The 18,132-nt window shown below is 36.0% G+C and overlaps 1 protein-coding gene across 1 annotated transcript in view; it reads right to left on the bottom strand.

Moving 5' to 3' along the window:
- Positions 1-17,868, bottom strand: part of LOC126972759 (uncharacterized) — a 55,425-nt gene extending 37,557 nt beyond the window's left edge. Inside the window, exons 1-3 of the mRNA XM_050819781.1 lie at positions 17,666-17,868; positions 4,664-5,938; positions 1,093-1,246 (exon numbers count right to left, since the gene is read on the bottom strand). Of these exons, the coding sequence (XP_050675738.1) occupies positions 1,093-1,246; positions 4,664-5,932 (1,423 nt within the window). The 5' untranslated portion in view covers positions 5,933-5,938; positions 17,666-17,868. The remainder of the gene's footprint in view (positions 1-1,092; positions 1,247-4,663; positions 5,939-17,665) is intronic.
- Between the last annotated feature and the right edge of the window lie 264 nt (positions 17,869-18,132).

The raw sequence follows: 18,132 nt of genomic DNA, 5'->3' as shown, positions 1-18,132 counted from the left end.
TCCAAGGGCACCGGAGCTAGTGAAATGAGACTGGCAAATGAGACTTGACATCTTATGTCTCAAGGTGACGAGCGCTGTTGTAGTGCCGCTCAGAATTTTTGGGAATTTCAAGAATCCTGACGGGACTGCTTTGTTATGGGCATGGCGTATCAATTATCAGTTGAGCAGGACTGAACGTCCTGCTCAACTGGAGTATGCTCGCAAAAAGTTATATTTCGTTGGCCTGACAAAAAAAAATCATTAAATTAATTTATTCCTCGTGCTATTCTACGTTTTTAGAAAGAACAATTTGGGCAGGGCGTATCAATTACCATCAGCTGAACATCTTGCTGGTCTGGACCCTTATTTTCATTTAAAAAAAAGGGTGTGTGTACTTATGTATGCACGAAAAAAAGCTATATTTCTATAGCCGATACATAAATAAGCAAAAATCATTAAAATGATTTATTCTTCGTGCTATTCTACGTTTTTAGAAATAACAATTTTGTAAAAACCTTGCATGCTTTGACAATTAATTATTAAATAATGAATGCGACTGTATGGACTTGATCCCTTTCTCTGTCCTAATAATGGACGAAGAAACCAAAAAAATAAATAATAAAGAATGATAATAATAATAATATTGACACACTTTTTACACAAATTATTTTGCCCCAAGCTAAGCATATATAGCCTGTGTTATGGGTTACAAGACAACGATATATTTAATACAATATACTTACTTAAACATACATAAATTCATATAAACATACATATTAACATACATAAATACATTTAAACATCCATGACTCGGAAACAAACATCCATATTCATCATATAAATGCTTGCCTACCGGGATTCGAACCCGGGACCTCTAGCTTAGTAGGTAGGATCGCTAACACTCGGCTATACAGGTGATGCAAACGTCAGAAAATTTAAGAAACCAACTTCAACCTGTTACTGTTGTGTTAAAGTGAAGCGCGCGCATCTTTAACACAACAAATTTCACTCTCATCAGTTTTTCATAACGCGCCTAAAGAAGTATAACTTCAAAAGTTGAATGGCATGCACATGTTACAGAGCCTACGTCATCAGATAAGATAAGGTACTTACGCGAAGAGCTTCCGGTAGCTGTGGAGCTGTGGCTGGTCGTGGATGTGGTCGCAGTTGGCAGCCAAGGTGCTGGTGCTGACTTACAGGCGCTGCAAGCGATCCTCTCCCGCACCCGGTCGGTCACATCCGGAGCTGGGGTTTGACGCTTTTTACCCTACCCACATAACAGTACATGGCCATCATATTATTTCCACTACAACTAATAATAAGGGATTGCTTGTAACTAGTTGGCTTCATAAGATACATAATAGCTTTAAGGGTAAATATATACACTTTTATAATAAAGTCCCAGCCACTGTTCAGGCATTATCTATAAATAAATTTAAATGTTTTATTAAGAATCGTTTTGTCGTAAATCCTACATCTATGTGATCGGACAGCCTGGGACTTGGTTATGATTATCTTATAGCAATAGCAATGGCAGTACAATATTGTTTATTTGATTAAAAAGAACGCAAAAAAAAAATGCACGGAGAGTTTCTTGCGCCGCTTCTACTCTCTCAGAGCGCCAATTGTTTCTGAAGCGCTAGTAGTATCCATCAAAAAGAATTCTAAAGGAATCAATTTTGAGCCTTTTTGCCGTTGAGTAGGGAAAATAATACAGCCGGTATTAGCTATGTTGTCAAATCAAATTGGCACGGGGAGTCATTTGGATTTCCAACTGGCTCGATGCTGAACTGAATCGCTGTCTCATCGAGTACTATAAGTAAATGCATTAGTCAGTCGAGTTTCTTTTGTTAGTCCAATGGGGGACGATCCTAAGAGGATGGCGGTAGAAAAATATATTTTATTTCTTCTCAGATATTAGATAAATAATAAACCATCGCTTTGTCGGTCTGTAATTTAATTGTATTTTTTAACAAAAGAGATTAATATTATTATGTATTATTTTGATAAAACTCATCTATAAAACTAAATTACAAGTGTTTTATTATTCCATGTAGTTTAGGTCAGTGGAATGTAAAAGATATAGTCTGGCACCTTACTTGTTGTACAGTTGATTGCCAGATTATTATGAAATTTTTATATAAGGTATAAGATAAAATCAAAATATCAACCACCCTTTTTTGAACAGTGCCGCTTGAAAAACTTTATAGGTTTATTATTATAAATATTTAATTTAAATTACTGAATCTACCATACGTTTGGAAAAAATAGAGCTCGCTCGTTCTAATTTTGGCGCCAATACATTTTACAATATTTTGCGATATTAAAATGGAGTGGAGTGATAAAGAGAATCGAATCGCTGTGATTGGATTACACAAAGCAGGTATGGAGCCAAATGAAATTTTTAAAACTCTTCATACGTTTGGTATTAGTAAATGTTTGTGTACCGGGCTATTAATAGGTACAAAGAGACCTCCTCTGTTTGTGACAGAAGTTTAGTGTTCGTACTAAAAAGGTGGTCAAAGCAGTAAGGGAAAGATTTCAAAGAAATCCTGTCCGAAAGCAAAAGATTTTATCTCGGGAGATGAAGATAGCACCTAGAACCATCTCGCGTATTTTAAAAGATGACTTAGGACTTGCAGCCTATAAGAGTAGGTACGTCTCTCTGGTCATTTATTGAAAAATAATTTAAAAAAGAATAGGGTGGTAAAATCGAAACAACTAGTGCAGTGGTACGCAAAGAGAGCTCACAGAAATATTTTGTTTACGGATGAGATTTTTTTTACAATTGAGCAACATTTAAACAAACAAAATGATCGTATTTAAGCTGAAAATCTAAGGAAGCTTCCAAATTAGTCGACAGAGTGCAACGTGGGCACTATCCGACTTCAGTGATGGTTTGGTGGGGTATTAGCTATGAAGGAGTGACTGAGGCATACTTTTGTAGTTAGCTTGTATACTACTATATGGTGCCGAAACATGGACAGTCAAAGAACGAGAGAGACAAAGGATTGACGCAATAGAAATGTGGTGTTGGAAACTAATGTTACGAGTATCTTGGACACAACGCCGCACAAATGTCTCGATACTTGAAGAGCTCAAGGTGAAAGAAAGGCTTTCATCTATAGTCAGAGCCCGTATCCTCAGATACTTCGGACATATCACGCGACGTGGAGAGCATGCCATATCATATAAATAAATTATCATACATTGGATGCATTTAAGCTTGAATTCATTGTTTGTGTAAGTATGCTTCGTAAACACGATGATCGTTATTACTGTCACAATCAGTAATCGTATCCAACAAATACAATGATTTATCTATATATATATATATATATATATATATGAGATTTCCACGTATATAGTCACTCATCACGATATCTCTGGAACCATAAGCCGTAGAGACTTGAAATTTGGTAGGAATATTCCTTTCGCCGAGTAAAGGTCAGCTAAGAACGGATTTTACAAAATTCCACCCGCAAGAGTTTTTTTTTATTATGAACAGGACAACGTCTGTCGGGTCAGCTAGTTAACTATAACAGGCCGACCTGACACCACAAGTATCGCCATTTTAGTGAGCATGACAATATCTGCCCGTGGATATCCAACAACACCATAGGTAACGAGATGAATTGCCTGTCTTTGAGATGGCAGTGTGCTGGAAGCTGGAAGGTCCTTGGTCGTATCAGTTCGGAAAGTGGCCGGGTTTACAATATTGTGAAGCAAAACCACAAAAATATTTGCATGTCTGTCAAGACGAAACATGTGCCTGCTCTTAAATTTGTAACATCTTAACTTGTGAATGTTTCTGGCAAATAAAGAACTTTGATTTTTTTTTACTTTTGACTTTGACAGCTTATTTTACAAGAAGAGAGTTAATATAGTTTTTTCTAATACCTACACGTATACTATAAATTAGATTATTAATATCTGTGATGATATTAAGATTAATATTCTTGGAACTTTCCAATAAAATTTAACATTCTTAGTTTTTTTTGTTAAAATAAGGGACGAGACGAGCAGGACGTTCAGCTGATGGTAATTAATACGCCCTACCCATTACAATGCAGTGCCGCTCAGGATTCTTAAAAAACACAAATATTCTGAGCGGCACTACAATTGCGCTCGTCACCTTGAGACATAAGATGTTAATAAATTAGTAACAGTAATTTCACTAGCTACGGCGCCCTTCAGACCGAAACACAATAATGCTTACACATTACTGCTTCACGGCCGAAATAGGCACCGTTGTGGTACCCATAATGTAGCCGGCTTCTTGTGTAAAAGGAGCCTCCCACTGGCATAAATTCCACTTAGTAATAATATCTTTAAATATAAACCAGGAAACGTAGTTATATTGATGTTAAAAGTTTTCAAGATCACAGACCGAACACAAGCACGTTTTCTTTTCATGTTTTATCGAAGAAAAGAAGATTTAAATTTTTCTCTAGCGAGTCAGCCAACTATAAAACTTTAACCGCTATTAGATTGAACTGGAGTTAAAAGTTTAGCGTTCACCTTTGCGTTTTTGAATTTTAAATTTAATAAATATTTATGTTGCATCAAACTTACACTAATGTGAAATAAATTGTTGGCTTTATTATTCCTTTATTTTTGTTTTTATTTTTATGGAGTTATTCGTTTTATCCTATTCTAGATTAAAAAGTGTTTTAATACTTACACGTGTGTCGTAAAAATGGGAGGCTATCTTATTAGGAGGGCGATGGTCACAAGTGCACTGCGCCTGATCATTACGAAGTTCGCCAGTGTGGTGTCTCTCGTCAACGTCGTAGCTGTGCATAGCTTCTGCGACGGTATTGTGGTAAGTACTAGTCGAATGTACTGTATCATCAGGAGACCAAGATTCTGATATAACTCTATCACCATAACGCTCCATATGAAAATCATTATACGACATCTGTCTTTTAATACTCTTGCACCTACTTCTGTTATCTAAAGTTGAAAATTTTGTTACTGGTGTATTTCTTGTGAAATTGTCATGAACATCGAAACTCCTATTCTTCAAATTTCGTTGAGATTTACATACGATGTCGGAGTTGCAATCTCTGAGACGATCAAAACAGTGATCTACGTTCGAAGAAAAGTTTTCGTAAGTGTTAATGTTTTCTTTCAAATCGACTTTCGATTGTAGATTAGTCGAGGAAAAAATGCAAGTTTGACTATTCGCCCTCCTCTGCGATTTATCTGCGAGTGATAACACAGACAGTTTCCTCAGAGAACTCGAGCCCGATGCTATCTCTGCTAACTGCACGCCATTTTGTGGCTTCTTTGACATGGCGTCTCCGCCAATTCTCTTAAGGTTTGATAGTTTCTTTTTTATTTTCTGTACCAACGTGTTCGTTGGATCATACGATATAAATTGTTTTGATTTATTATAATTGTAGACATTTTTACTTTTCGCGCGTTTACGATCAAGGCTGCGATGATGTCCATTTGCCAAATTATTTGTTCCGTTGTCTCGTTTGAATCTCTCCACATCGTATGTACTGAGAGTGTGGCCTCTCTGTTTCACATAATCTCGGTCACAGTTCACGTAGTTATTATGTTGAATGTTACAGTTACAAACTAAATCGAAATTGTGATCTGATATGTGCTTGTTGTAGCATTCTCTCTGGGCTGCGAGTGACAGGCACGCCTCACAGTCCACGCCCAGTAATAGCTCTAGGCTGGTATGTCGGATGAAACCGTCGCTGAGCGTACGTGAACGGAGTTGCGATGTGTGGGGAACGTGAGGGTTCTCGAAATCTGATATCATGATTGGTTCGGTGACGTCACCGTTTCCGAGCCAGTTCGCCTCGTCCATCATTGTAGCGGCATCCCGGTTGACCTGGATTACTCGCGGCTGGCGGAGCACCCTGCTGTCACTGCGGACCGAACACCGTGACGGTGAAGGAGACGGTCGATTGAAGCCTTCAACTTGGATCATCATTACTTCCTGCAAATATTACTTTGCTTAGATTACTTAAACTTATGTTATGTAGTATTTTCTTTGATTAACGCGAGTGTTACACATTTAAATAAAACACTTTTAAAGGATTAAAACGCGTGTAACTGTGTTTTTACTTTAGATTTTTGCGTAAAAGTAACATTTTTATTTTAGCTATCCCGACGTTTCAAGACCTTTCCAGATCTCGTTTTCAGGAGGACTGCAGATGTAATGAGCGAAATCTGTCTGCAGCATACCACCTCCGAGGCAATACATGGCGCTAAACTTTATAATGACAACTATGACAAATACTATCTTTGACTCACTTCATCTGCAGTCCCCCTGAAAATGAGATCTGGAAAGGTCTTGAAACGTCGGGTTAACTAAAATAAAAATGTAATTTTTACGCAAAAATCTAATGTTAACACACAGTTACAATAACACGCGTTTTAAACTTTTAGAAGTGTTTTTTTATATCATTTAATTATAATAAACGAGTGTCAGCCTCCGAAATACCAGCCAACATAATTTGCTATAACAAGTAGACCATTAAATTTTCTTAGTACATATCTTTCTATAGATTATTAAAAAAATTATGATTTTAATATGAATAGTCAACTGTATAAACAGACAGACATTTTTTGAATTCAATACTAAGACTAAGTAGTAATTAAGTATTCCATTTTCTAATACCCCCCACAGATATCCCCATGTAAGCGTAAAGATTGTTAACAAGTTAACCACTTATTAATTATTCACTTTTATATTCGAAATTTCACCCTTCAAATAATTGTATATCCTTAGGCTACATTCTCGATACTTATCGAATAAAATACCTCTGAAACAGTAGAGCTTACGTTCAACTAAAGTCATAATAATAATAATAATATTGACACACTTTTACACAAATTATCTTGCCCCAAGTTAAGCATATATCGCCTGTGTTATGGGTTACAAGACAATGATATATTTAATACAATATACTTACTTAAACATACATAAATTCATATAAACATACATAAATACATTTAAACATCCATGACTCGGAAACAAACATCCATATTCATCATATAAATGCTTGCACCTACCGGGATTCGAAGGATCACTAACCACTCGGTTATACAGGTCGTCAAAGTAAACAGAACTAGTAATTTATAAGTGGGAAGAACTATTTTAGATTATAAAAGAGTAGCCTAAAATATAGAATTTCGTACTCAATCATTAACAGTTAGTCCGCACATCGATCATGCATCAGTGAGTCTGTGAGCTATCCAATCCATTATTCTGACCATAAGTAATTACTAACTGAATACCGTGGCATCTGCGGCATAAATTTTTTAATGAACCTTCAACCGCACTCGAGAGGCACAACAAATAGCAGAACAGATTTGTTAAAATATTTTTTTCCCATCTCGGTGAAAACCTGTCTTTTAGCCCCTGGTGAGAGATAAAAGTGGCCGATTCTCTCCCGGCAAGGCGACTTTTGCCCCTCGTACCGGGGACTAAAAGCGAGCTTTTCATCCAAGGTAAAAAAAATCGTATACGCACCACGTGAGATAAGTAGGACATTGCCACCCGCGATTGTCAAAATTCCGCGGGTGAGAATGACCTACTTTTCTCCCAAGGTGCGTAATATACTATTTTTACTTCAACACTGTCGTATGGTATGAATATTAGTTTCGGGAACAGCAGTCAGTCGATCTTCACGGAAATCTTGACAGAGATAATTTCATTAACTTCTACGAGGGCTGCACTAAGAGTATCGGGAATGGAATATTTCCACTGTTCCTGTCATATTAAAATCTTTTTAATTGAAAATTCCTTGGTTTTAAAAATCGAATACCATTTATTTATTTAACAAAATATTCTCGGTCTTGTCACAAGGTCTTTTCAAACTTGTTTAGTCGTTGAGAAAATGGAATTAATTTGAGAAAATTCTAGAGCGATGATTTATTATGACTTTCGAAGTGGTTTAACACAAAAACTTTAACGAAAAATGTGTCAAATTTCGCGGAGAATACTTCGAAAAGCAATAAATACATTTTCAAATAGTAATGTTGTGTCACTACCATGATTCCCGAAATTTTCGGTGCCGCCCTCGTAAGATGGAGCTTCATCACCAAATACCAATTTGAAGTCTCTGGCGATTTCATTGTCGACTAAAGTCACAGCGAAAATCTTAAAGAAATGGTGCGAATATTTTCTCTAGTTACATGAATTGCATTGCAATGCTGCAATAAAATTTGCAAAACAATGCTAGAATGTAAAAACTAATATGTGACCTATTGTCAGGGTATTCCATATTCTAATACTGTATACCCCCATAGATGTACATGTACATCTTAGCCCTCATGAAAGCGTCAACTCAACAAACTTATGGGATTTGTAATACAATATGTTAAATATACATTTTAGCTTTCTCCAATTACCCTCAATTTTAACTTATTACCTGCGCTTAGCTCTGTTCGATGTAAATGTTTTGCCGCTTCATAGAAACGGGTAACTGGGACTCACGTGGAGGACTGAAACAACAAACCGCCCCTAGATATTCGTAGTACGAGAGGTCAAGAAACGCGGTGTCAGCCTTAAATTAAGTTTTTTTTATGACAATAAGGGACGAGACGAACAGGACGTTCAGCTGATGGTAATTGATACGCCCTGTCCATTATAATGCAGTGTCGCTCAGGATTATTGAAAAACCCAAAAATACTTAGCGGAACTACTATTGCGCTCATCGCTTTGAGACATAAGATGTGAAGTCGCATTTGCCCAGGAATTTCACAAGCCTCGGCGCCCTTCAGACCGAAACATAGTAATGCTTACATATTACTTATTATCACGGCATAAATAGGCACCGTTGTGGTACCCATAATCTAGCCGGCATCCGGTGCAAAAGAGCCTCCCACTGGTAAAATGTAATTGATTTGCTGCATCATAGAAACGGGCAAGAGACTCTCGTGGAGGAAACCAACAACAAACCGCCTCTGGACTTTTATAGTACGAGAGGTCAAGAAACGCGGTGTCGGAATTTAATTAAGTTGAGAGTATGTCGTAAACTTCAACGTCCCTCAATCATTCGACTGATGAACGGGAACACTACACCGGCCCACAATTGTGTCTGTGCGGGAAAAAAAGTTTCTTGAAAAACGCGCGGTGTCAAATGCCAGAAATCTACATTATCTGGGTGGGATTTCGCTTGACAGTAATGTCCGGTGCTGAAATTCGGCTACCGATATTAACATGAACAACTCCTTTAACCACTGCTTGCGTTGTATGCTGTTGATCTTCAGAGAGAACCCGCATGTCTACGCAACGCCAAACAATAAAGCTAATCGGAGATATACTTGACTGTCGTTGATTCTAGACGCTCTTTGTATACGAAAGAAACTGGTGCTGGGGAGCGCCCACCAAGAGGTGAGAACAGTACTCAATGTGAGGCCTGCGCCTTATATATAGTTGAAGTGCAGTACTGTGTCGCCTTCTACTAAATATCTTAGTCCAACGTGTTTTCAGTATGCCTAAGATATCTTTAACTATTTTGTATTTGTCTCTTTATTTATAGCAACTGTACAATATTTGTTAGGTGTGAGCCCATCCTTCACACGTGGATCGTTACACAATAAAACAAAAATATTTTGTATTATTACATCTATTATTCTTACTACATTTTGTATAATATTAACTATTATAATATTAGGCCGAGGCCGACGGTTCTTATTCCATTTCATAATCTAATCTGACATCACGGACTAGTAATAAAATAAGGACTTCGAGTCACCTTACATAACAGTGTAGCACAAAAACAAGCCGTTAATCGTGTAAATACATAGCCCCTCGCACACACACTACTACAGGCCGAAAGGCGACCATTATGAGAATTGTCATCGTCTGTGACAGATTTAAAATGCCGTCGTGCGTTGTGAAAAAGTGTAAAACGATACGATATATATACACGCGGAGTCCTTCTTTTTTTACTCGTCCGTGTCTCACATCCCGATTCCTGTTAATTCGGGTCATTTACCTAAATTTTAAATAAATTCTTTTCCACCGTTACGGTGAACCGTATAACAATGAGTTCCTATGTACGAATAATAACTCCTTGTTACAATATTTAAAACTGAGATATAGATGATACGATTGTAACTAAAACTATAATTATACCATCTCCAAAATCATATATTAGAGCGCCAAATAGAATGAATGATATCTATACTTATAAATTGCATTGCTTATAATGCAATTTAAAACATAAATCCTGCGTTTTAGATCATAAATCAAAGAACATTCAATACCTTACGAGAATTTCGTGCTCAAGCTACGATTAGAAGGTAAAGTTCGTGGGAATGAGTTGCGCTTTTGTTTTACGAAACTTGGGAGTATTAGGAGGTATTAGTAACGTCAGCAAGGTACCGTAACATAAACCAATAAATATTATAATGTGATGAATATGTCTGTATGTAACGGAACGTTTAGACGTGACTTTCGACCTTTTTTTTAAGAACGTCAGATTAATTCGAAACCTAGCACATTTATCAAGGACTGACGACAATACACAATAATTCAAACAGTCTGTTTCACTTTTATAAGCTTGGTATGTATGTAAGTTCTTATGTAAGGAAGGTTTGAACGTTTTATTTATTATGAAAAGAAGGGACGAGACGAGCAGGACGTTCACCTCATGGTAATTGATACACCGTGCCCATTCAAATGCAGTGCCTCTCAAGATTATTGAAAAACCGAAAAATTCTGGGTGGCACTACAACTGCGCTCGTCACCTTGACCAGACTTTACCAGACGTAAGATGTCAAGTCTTATTTGCCCAGTATTTTCACTAGCTACGGCGCCCTTCAGACCGAAATACAGTAAAGCTTAAAAATTATGCATCACGGCAGAAATAGGCGCCGTGGTGGTACCCATAATCTAGCCGGGATCGGGTGCAAAGGAGCCTCCCAATGGTAGCGTAACGGCGATCCCCTCAAAATGTCTGAGAGAAATGAGAACTGATGTCAATTTAATGATTTAAAGTATTTTTTAGTCTTTACCTTCTTACCAGGATCTTCAGGTTAAGCGTTTTGTTATGTCCGATAGCCGGTGCTGTATTTGTGCCAAATACTATGGCGCTTGTAAATAAAACCTATCAATAGGTAGCACATAATATAAATAGTAGTATTTTATTAATTTTAAAAGTAAAGGTTTCCATAAGAGGTGTATTAAATTAAAATTTTAGTTATTTTATACTTTTCAGTTTTTGAAGTCGGTTTTTTAAACGCGTTTTTTTTTATTATTAGCTGTCATACGGGCAATAGTAGGATTTACATTGGCAATGTGTTGCAGTATTACAAAAACAGGAACACTGGAAATTTTATGTTTATCCTATGTATTCGTCATTCATTTTATGCGCACATAAATTTATATGATTTGTTGAATACATTTTTATGAAGCTATACGAGGTTGCATTTTTATAATGTCGTACTGTGTTATATGGAAATGGGTTTAATACACTGTCATAAAACTGCGTCAGGTAACATGACAATAATTGTGTTTGTAAATCCTATTACAACATATTATTTATACATAGATTTTTTATACGTATGTTTCACCTCACTTGTTCTTATAAATCGAGGTTAATATTGTATGTTCTTGATTTTTTAAGTGAAATTTTCCTTAGCATCGTTGTAATTTGAAAGTCGATGAAACGATAAAGCGACAGTAAATTTTTTTTATTTAAAGGGGGAGAAAATGACATAGGAAGCATTGTACAGTGGTACTCTTAGTGCTTTTTTTTCTTTGACTGACGAATCCCATGTTGTAACTCCACAAATGGATATACAAATGATTTAAGTTTTCTTTAGTGTTAGTTCCGCCAATATTTGTTTTTAAAACAATTCGACACGTGTTTCGCCTCTACACGAGGCATCCTCAGGACGTGTTATCTCACCAAAATCTAAGACTAATAGTCTCGTGCCAGATTTTGGCGAATTTTTGGCGAATTAACACTAAAGAAAACTTAAATCATTTGTATAATTATGGATTTCCGCAAAGTAACACCTAATTCTATAAGTTTTCACAAATTGAACTCAATACACAATAACTGGAATCATTATCAGATCAGTTTTCTAAAGTGGGAGAAATAGATAATAGTATTTCAGTATTAATTGTAGCTGCCTACATTTCTCCCAACCAATCAATAAACACAATTATTGAATCCATTCACGAAAATTTCATTAAACCCACACCAGGAGTATAAGGAATTCTTGAAAAAGATTACTATAAAATTCCGATGATTTTAAGTGGGAGATTTAAATGTTAATTTTGCATCGGATTTCGATTCCGTTGATTTAGTTTTTGGACACAAAATTTATTTTAAAATGTGCAGGAGTCTCACTATTAAAATATATATAACTGTGAATCAATTTCATCATAACAACAGGGAGCATTTTTTACGAAATAATTCTTGATGTTTTGAAATATTATTGGTGAATTCAGTATTTTTTTTTTATTATCTACAGAACATCGTCTGTCTGGTCAGCTAGTTGATTATATTTTATAAGTATGCTACACCTCACTAATTCTTATGAATCTATTATAAAATTCCATTGTGACTTGAAAGTCGATGAAACGAATAAGCGACAGTAGAAAGAGGCAGACACCTTAATTCATAAGATTTGACGTGGGAGAAAATGAGATAGGAAGCATTATACATTATTTCTTATATTCGTTGTTTTTCTTTGTGCTTTTTTTTTTCTTTGCCACATATGAGGACCGGTGGAGATGCAATCTACCATAATTCAAATAACGGACCCCATGTTGTTACTCCACAAATGGAACTCAATACACAGTAACCAGAATCACTATTAGATTAGCTTTCTAAAGTGGGAGAAATATGTGCATGTCAAACCAAATTAGATAATAGTATTTCAGTATTAATTGTAGCTGTCTACATTTCTCCCAACCAATCAATAAATACAATTATTGAATAAATTCACGAAAATTTAATTAAATACACACTAGGAGTATAACGAATTCTTAAAAATAAAGATTACTATAAAATTCCAATGATTTTAATGTAAATTTTACATCAGATACAGCGATTCCGTTGATTGAGTTTTTCGTCGCCAAATATAATTTGAAAATGTGCAGCAGTCGCCCTGTTACATCAAAAACAGTAAATGACGCAGCATTGACCATATTAAGACCAAAGTATTTTTTCCATACTTTAGTTACCATAACGTTATTGTATCATTTATCAAAAATGTAAGCTCTGAGATCATTACTAAAACATACAATTATCCTCTTCCCGCAATTTTACATTCGTCTCATTATCTTGAAGCCAATTTCTTTTAACACTTCACTTCTACCACGTGTAAATTGCACGCATGTTTTTATTTTTTTTTGTTACACCGTATCTATCCCTGCGCTGCGGTTATACAAACCTACTAACGTGGCGCTCTTGCTCTTAATAAATCATTGAATTTCTGTTGACACTAGCGGGTGTGACTTGAGTTGATAATTATGTTGTTCGCATGCTTTACAAATGGGAAGCTTCATAAGTTATCATTGATAAGATTATTAAATGCACGTGAGTATCCAGTTGTTATTATCCCCGAATATTTATATGGGGATTCTCTGACATGATAGGCTACCAAGCAAGACTTACCAAGCAATAAGATAATATAAGAATAATAAGTAGGACCGTCCAAAAAGGCCGTTATAAGGTAGACGTACAGAAATATACTTTGTCGCCTTTACAAATAAACTTGTTATAAAGTTATATGACTGTAATTATCACTAACAACACTGTCAATCTTATTTTATATATATATACTAGCTGCCTCGACAGACGTTGTTCTGTAGATAATAAAAAAAATACTGTTTTATAGGAATTTGTCAATAATATTTCTAAACATCATTTTCGTGAAATTTTTACACAGCGAATCTGTCAAACCGTGCGTCACTAACTTCCCTCATAGAAAATATGTCCATACAAAACAAATATTGAAAATAAAAATAATTATGGGTCCTAAATCGAAATAAAAACTATCCTATCTCTCAAGTAGGACCAAAATGCACCCCATGAAGTAATCCCCATTAAAATCCGTCTATTAGTTTAGGAATACATCGAGGACAAATAACTATAACAATAATAAGTCACCGCGACATATTATTACGTTAGATATTTACGTTATTCAAAAGAATTGTTAAAAAACGTTTGTGTGGTAAGGGTTACTATAACATAAATGACTTTCTTGATGATACCACTGATTGGGAATGGAGTGACCGCCCTCAGGCTATTAAATAATAAGTTTAATTGTACAATATTTACTTTGTAAACATATCTTTTCGATGAAAAAAAAACCCGATGAGTTGAGTTTGTCACGCCCATTCGTCTCAGGTCGGCGGCATTCATTTTGGAATGGGTGGTAATTTTTGACTTTCAATAATGTCACATCCTATTTTGAATAAAAATATTTGAATTTGAATAGCCCAAATGATTGTGAAGCTGAAGTGGCTCATAGTTATACGGACAGATGGTTGGTGGGGCAGAAAATTCCTTGAATGGCGACCACGTACCGGAAGACGTAGTGTTGGTCGTGTGGTGTAGATCGCCGGAATACGTTGGATGAGGGCAGCGCAGGACCGATCGTTGTGGAGATCTTTGGGGCAGGTCTTTGTCCAGCAGTGGACGGCTTCCAGCTGATGATGATGATGATATTCTAACTGTAACATTCGTAGTGTAGATTTTGCATTACGATATTATTTTATTTTATTTTTTAGTGTCGACTTTTAAAGTGTGCGTTGATAATCACGCCGTGTATAGTAAGCACAGCCGGTCAACAATGAATCGTATTGTTCTCCGAAGCGACCCAATCACGGACTCTCTTAGGCGCTATTGTGAGAAATTACTTTTCATTTTCTTTCATGAAAATTTCACTTTTAAGCTTCAATACATTCTTATTATTTATGTTAAATGAGCGTTAAATTCAAATTTTACTCACGACCGATCTGGTTCGTTTAATTTTATATTTTGTAGTTTACTAAATATAATATGCAAGGGATAAGATATATGTGATTTTGCAAAAACAACAACAAACAAACAAACTATAATATAGAAGTACAAAATTTCATATTCATGAGAAACATGGAAATGAAATTTTGTGAAAAAAAAAAATTGAAAAAAAGACGAGGGTAAACCTGATTGTTAGCGTGGCGACTCAGGCCGTGGCGACGCATCGCCACGCTATATGATGGAATATATTATGTAGCACGTATATTACGTAGCACGCATATATAATATCTTAATATATATGTTTCTTTTGTGCGTCTGTTGTAACTGAACTCCTCGTAAACGGCTGGACCGATTTTTCAGATTTAAGACGTGTGTACAGAACAATGACTGTCGGGTCGACTAGAAGTATATATAGTGTTGTTTAGTACGTTACACATGTGAGGGTTACTTGTGTTAATTAACATATGTCTGACAGTGATAGCTTAGGAAGTGAAAGTGTGCATCTGCATTAAGCACGTGCATATTTTGTTAAGATATAGTAAATGTATAAACTACTATCTTGGTAGTTTAAAATTTACACAAATTTTATGAATGTTAATTATTAATTTATTTTAATTTCATTCTTATTACAAAATTGTATTTTAAAATCAGCTTATAGCGAGTAGCTAACCGTTTCTTATTTGTTTTTAACATAAAATCCTCCGTGTCTAATATAATAACATCTTCAGGATAATGTTGGGACTGCCTCGGTATTGTAGCGCGTTCGGTATGTTTGTGGAGAACCGTGTCGATGGTTTCTCCGCAATCATACGGAAAAGAATCACCTCCGTCAAAAATAGGTTGGATAGGAGTCCCAATATTATTTTGAAGGTGATAGCCGACAGACAGGACAGCGCATTCAAAGCGCACTGGATGTCTGCTTTAGTTTGTAAGTTTATTAATTATATCAAGTAATATAGAATAAGTTTGTTACTAACATATATGTTATTTATTATTGTATTTCCTAACATAGGTTAAGTCTATTTTACTAACATTTATATATAGACCTATTGTTGTCTAAAATAAATAAATTAATAGTAATAGTAATATAATCATATTTATTTAGATTAGGATAAATCGCGACGCAAATAACAAATTTCTAAAGTTTTAATGAAACAAAAGGTTACTGTGAGTGAACCGTAACAGACAGAGATATGCCGTCGCGGAGTTTTCTTTACGATTTGACTATAATTCTCTAGTACGTAATATCTTAATATAGATAAATTACGTGACACGTTGTTTGTCCGCGATGAACTCCTAAACTAATGAACGGATTTAAATGGGGATTACTCCATGGGGTATTGGTATTGGTAAAGGGCTCCTGTTTCCGCAATTAGACCGCTTAATTGGGTCCATTTTGCGTGCAGTGTTGGCCAGTCATTCTAACTAGCCCAGCTCCTTCCAGAAGTTCAGAACACTCCTGGGGTGTTCGCAGACTTCCTGGAGCGACCTTGTATTTACTAAGGTTTGTGCCCGTTGGTTGGCCACCCCAGCACATTCCATAATATTAAGGAACTTGGCCGTAATCTTAATATATATAAATTACGTGACACGTTGTTTGTCCGCGATGAACTCCTAAACTAATGAACGGATTTGAATGGGGATTACTTCATGGGGTGCAGTTAGGTCCAACTTGAGAGATAGGATCCTTTTTATTTGGATTTGGGACCCATAATTATTTTTATTTCCAATATTTGTTTTGTATGGACATATTTTCTGTGAGATAATTTAATGACGCACGGTTTGACAGTTCTGCTGTGAAACAATTTCATTATAACAACAAGGAGCATACGTTACGAAATAATTCATGATGTTATGAAAAATTATTGACAAATACATAAAAAAACAGTATTTTATTTATAATCTGCAGTACAACGTCTGTCGAGTCAGCTAAGCATATGTATATCTTAAAGTTACGCCTGCCTAAGCAATGTAATTTTATTGTTGGGAACTTAAGTGCAAAATTAGGTTTTATTCTACTTACATAAAACCTATTTATGTTTGTATATAATGTGTATAATGGCATCATAACCCGTTGTGTGCTTTAGGAGTTTGCGGATATACAGACAAACAGCGTAGAGCGTGTTTATTATAAGAATAATCATAATCATAAGAACATATAATGAGACTTAACATCTTATGTCTCAAGGAGACGAGCGTAATTGTAGTGCAGCCCAGAATTTATGGGTTTTTCAAGAATCCTGAGCGGCACTGCATTGTAATGGGCAGGGCGTATCAATTACCATCAGCTGAACGTCCTGTTCGTCTCGTCCCTTATTGTCATAAAAAAATACGTACGCGGTATTTAAAGTATTGAAAAAAATATCCAAAGAAAATAATATGTTGTTAGTGCTTTCATAACTATAGGATAGTAATGAAACCTATAACACACACACACACAGTTTTTCAGACTTGTTTTCATTGTGCGATAATTGTAAAATTTGGTTTTTAATAATTTTTGTTTATTTCTATATTGTTTATTAAATAAAACGTATCTGCTAAGGAAGTTGCGAGATATTCCCAATACAAGTGTCACTGAGACAACTTACTGGGAAGTCCATGTAATATATACATTTTTAGTGGTTGAGACTTTGAAATAAACGAAATTTATTTAAATTATTAAACTAAGTTAAAACTTTATAAACAACGTGAATGAAACAACTAGTAATTTATGTTCCAAAAACACTTACTTTCGTAGAGTTAGCCCGTCAAAACAAACATTAAAATGTATTTATCGGTTCCCAGGTGCTGCTGAGACACATAAATTTCCAATGGAATAAAGCGGCAGTGTTAAAGGAATGCTTAAAAAGGATTGCAGATGAAAGGCCAATGTTGTGGAGAAATGTTACCGCGGATTACGAGCGGGATCCCGGAGCCGCTGAGCCGCGGCGAGCGCTCGCGGTGGCTTCGGAGGTAGCACTGGACTGCTGTCGAACTTGTGCGAGCAAAATCCATACGAGAGACTGAGGGAAGGAGGCTGTAGCGGACAGGAGGGCGGCCGAGCGACCGGCCCGTACTGCCGGCTCCCGCCGCACCCTCACCTTACATGATTCCCGCCGTTCCCGCCGCTTCATCCCACTTCCCGCCGGCGGCAGCGGCATGTTGACACAATTTGAAATAATGACAAAGAGGTGTTAGGATTTTTTATTCGCATACA

Source organism: Leptidea sinapis, chromosome 27 (genome assembly GCF_905404315.1).
Source record: "Leptidea sinapis chromosome 27, ilLepSina1.1, whole genome shotgun sequence".
In the NCBI taxonomy this organism is placed as follows: domain Eukaryota; kingdom Metazoa; phylum Arthropoda; class Insecta; order Lepidoptera; family Pieridae; genus Leptidea; species Leptidea sinapis.
The sequence above is the reverse complement of the archived record's forward strand: the minus strand, read 5'-3'. Positions and strand labels throughout refer to the sequence as shown.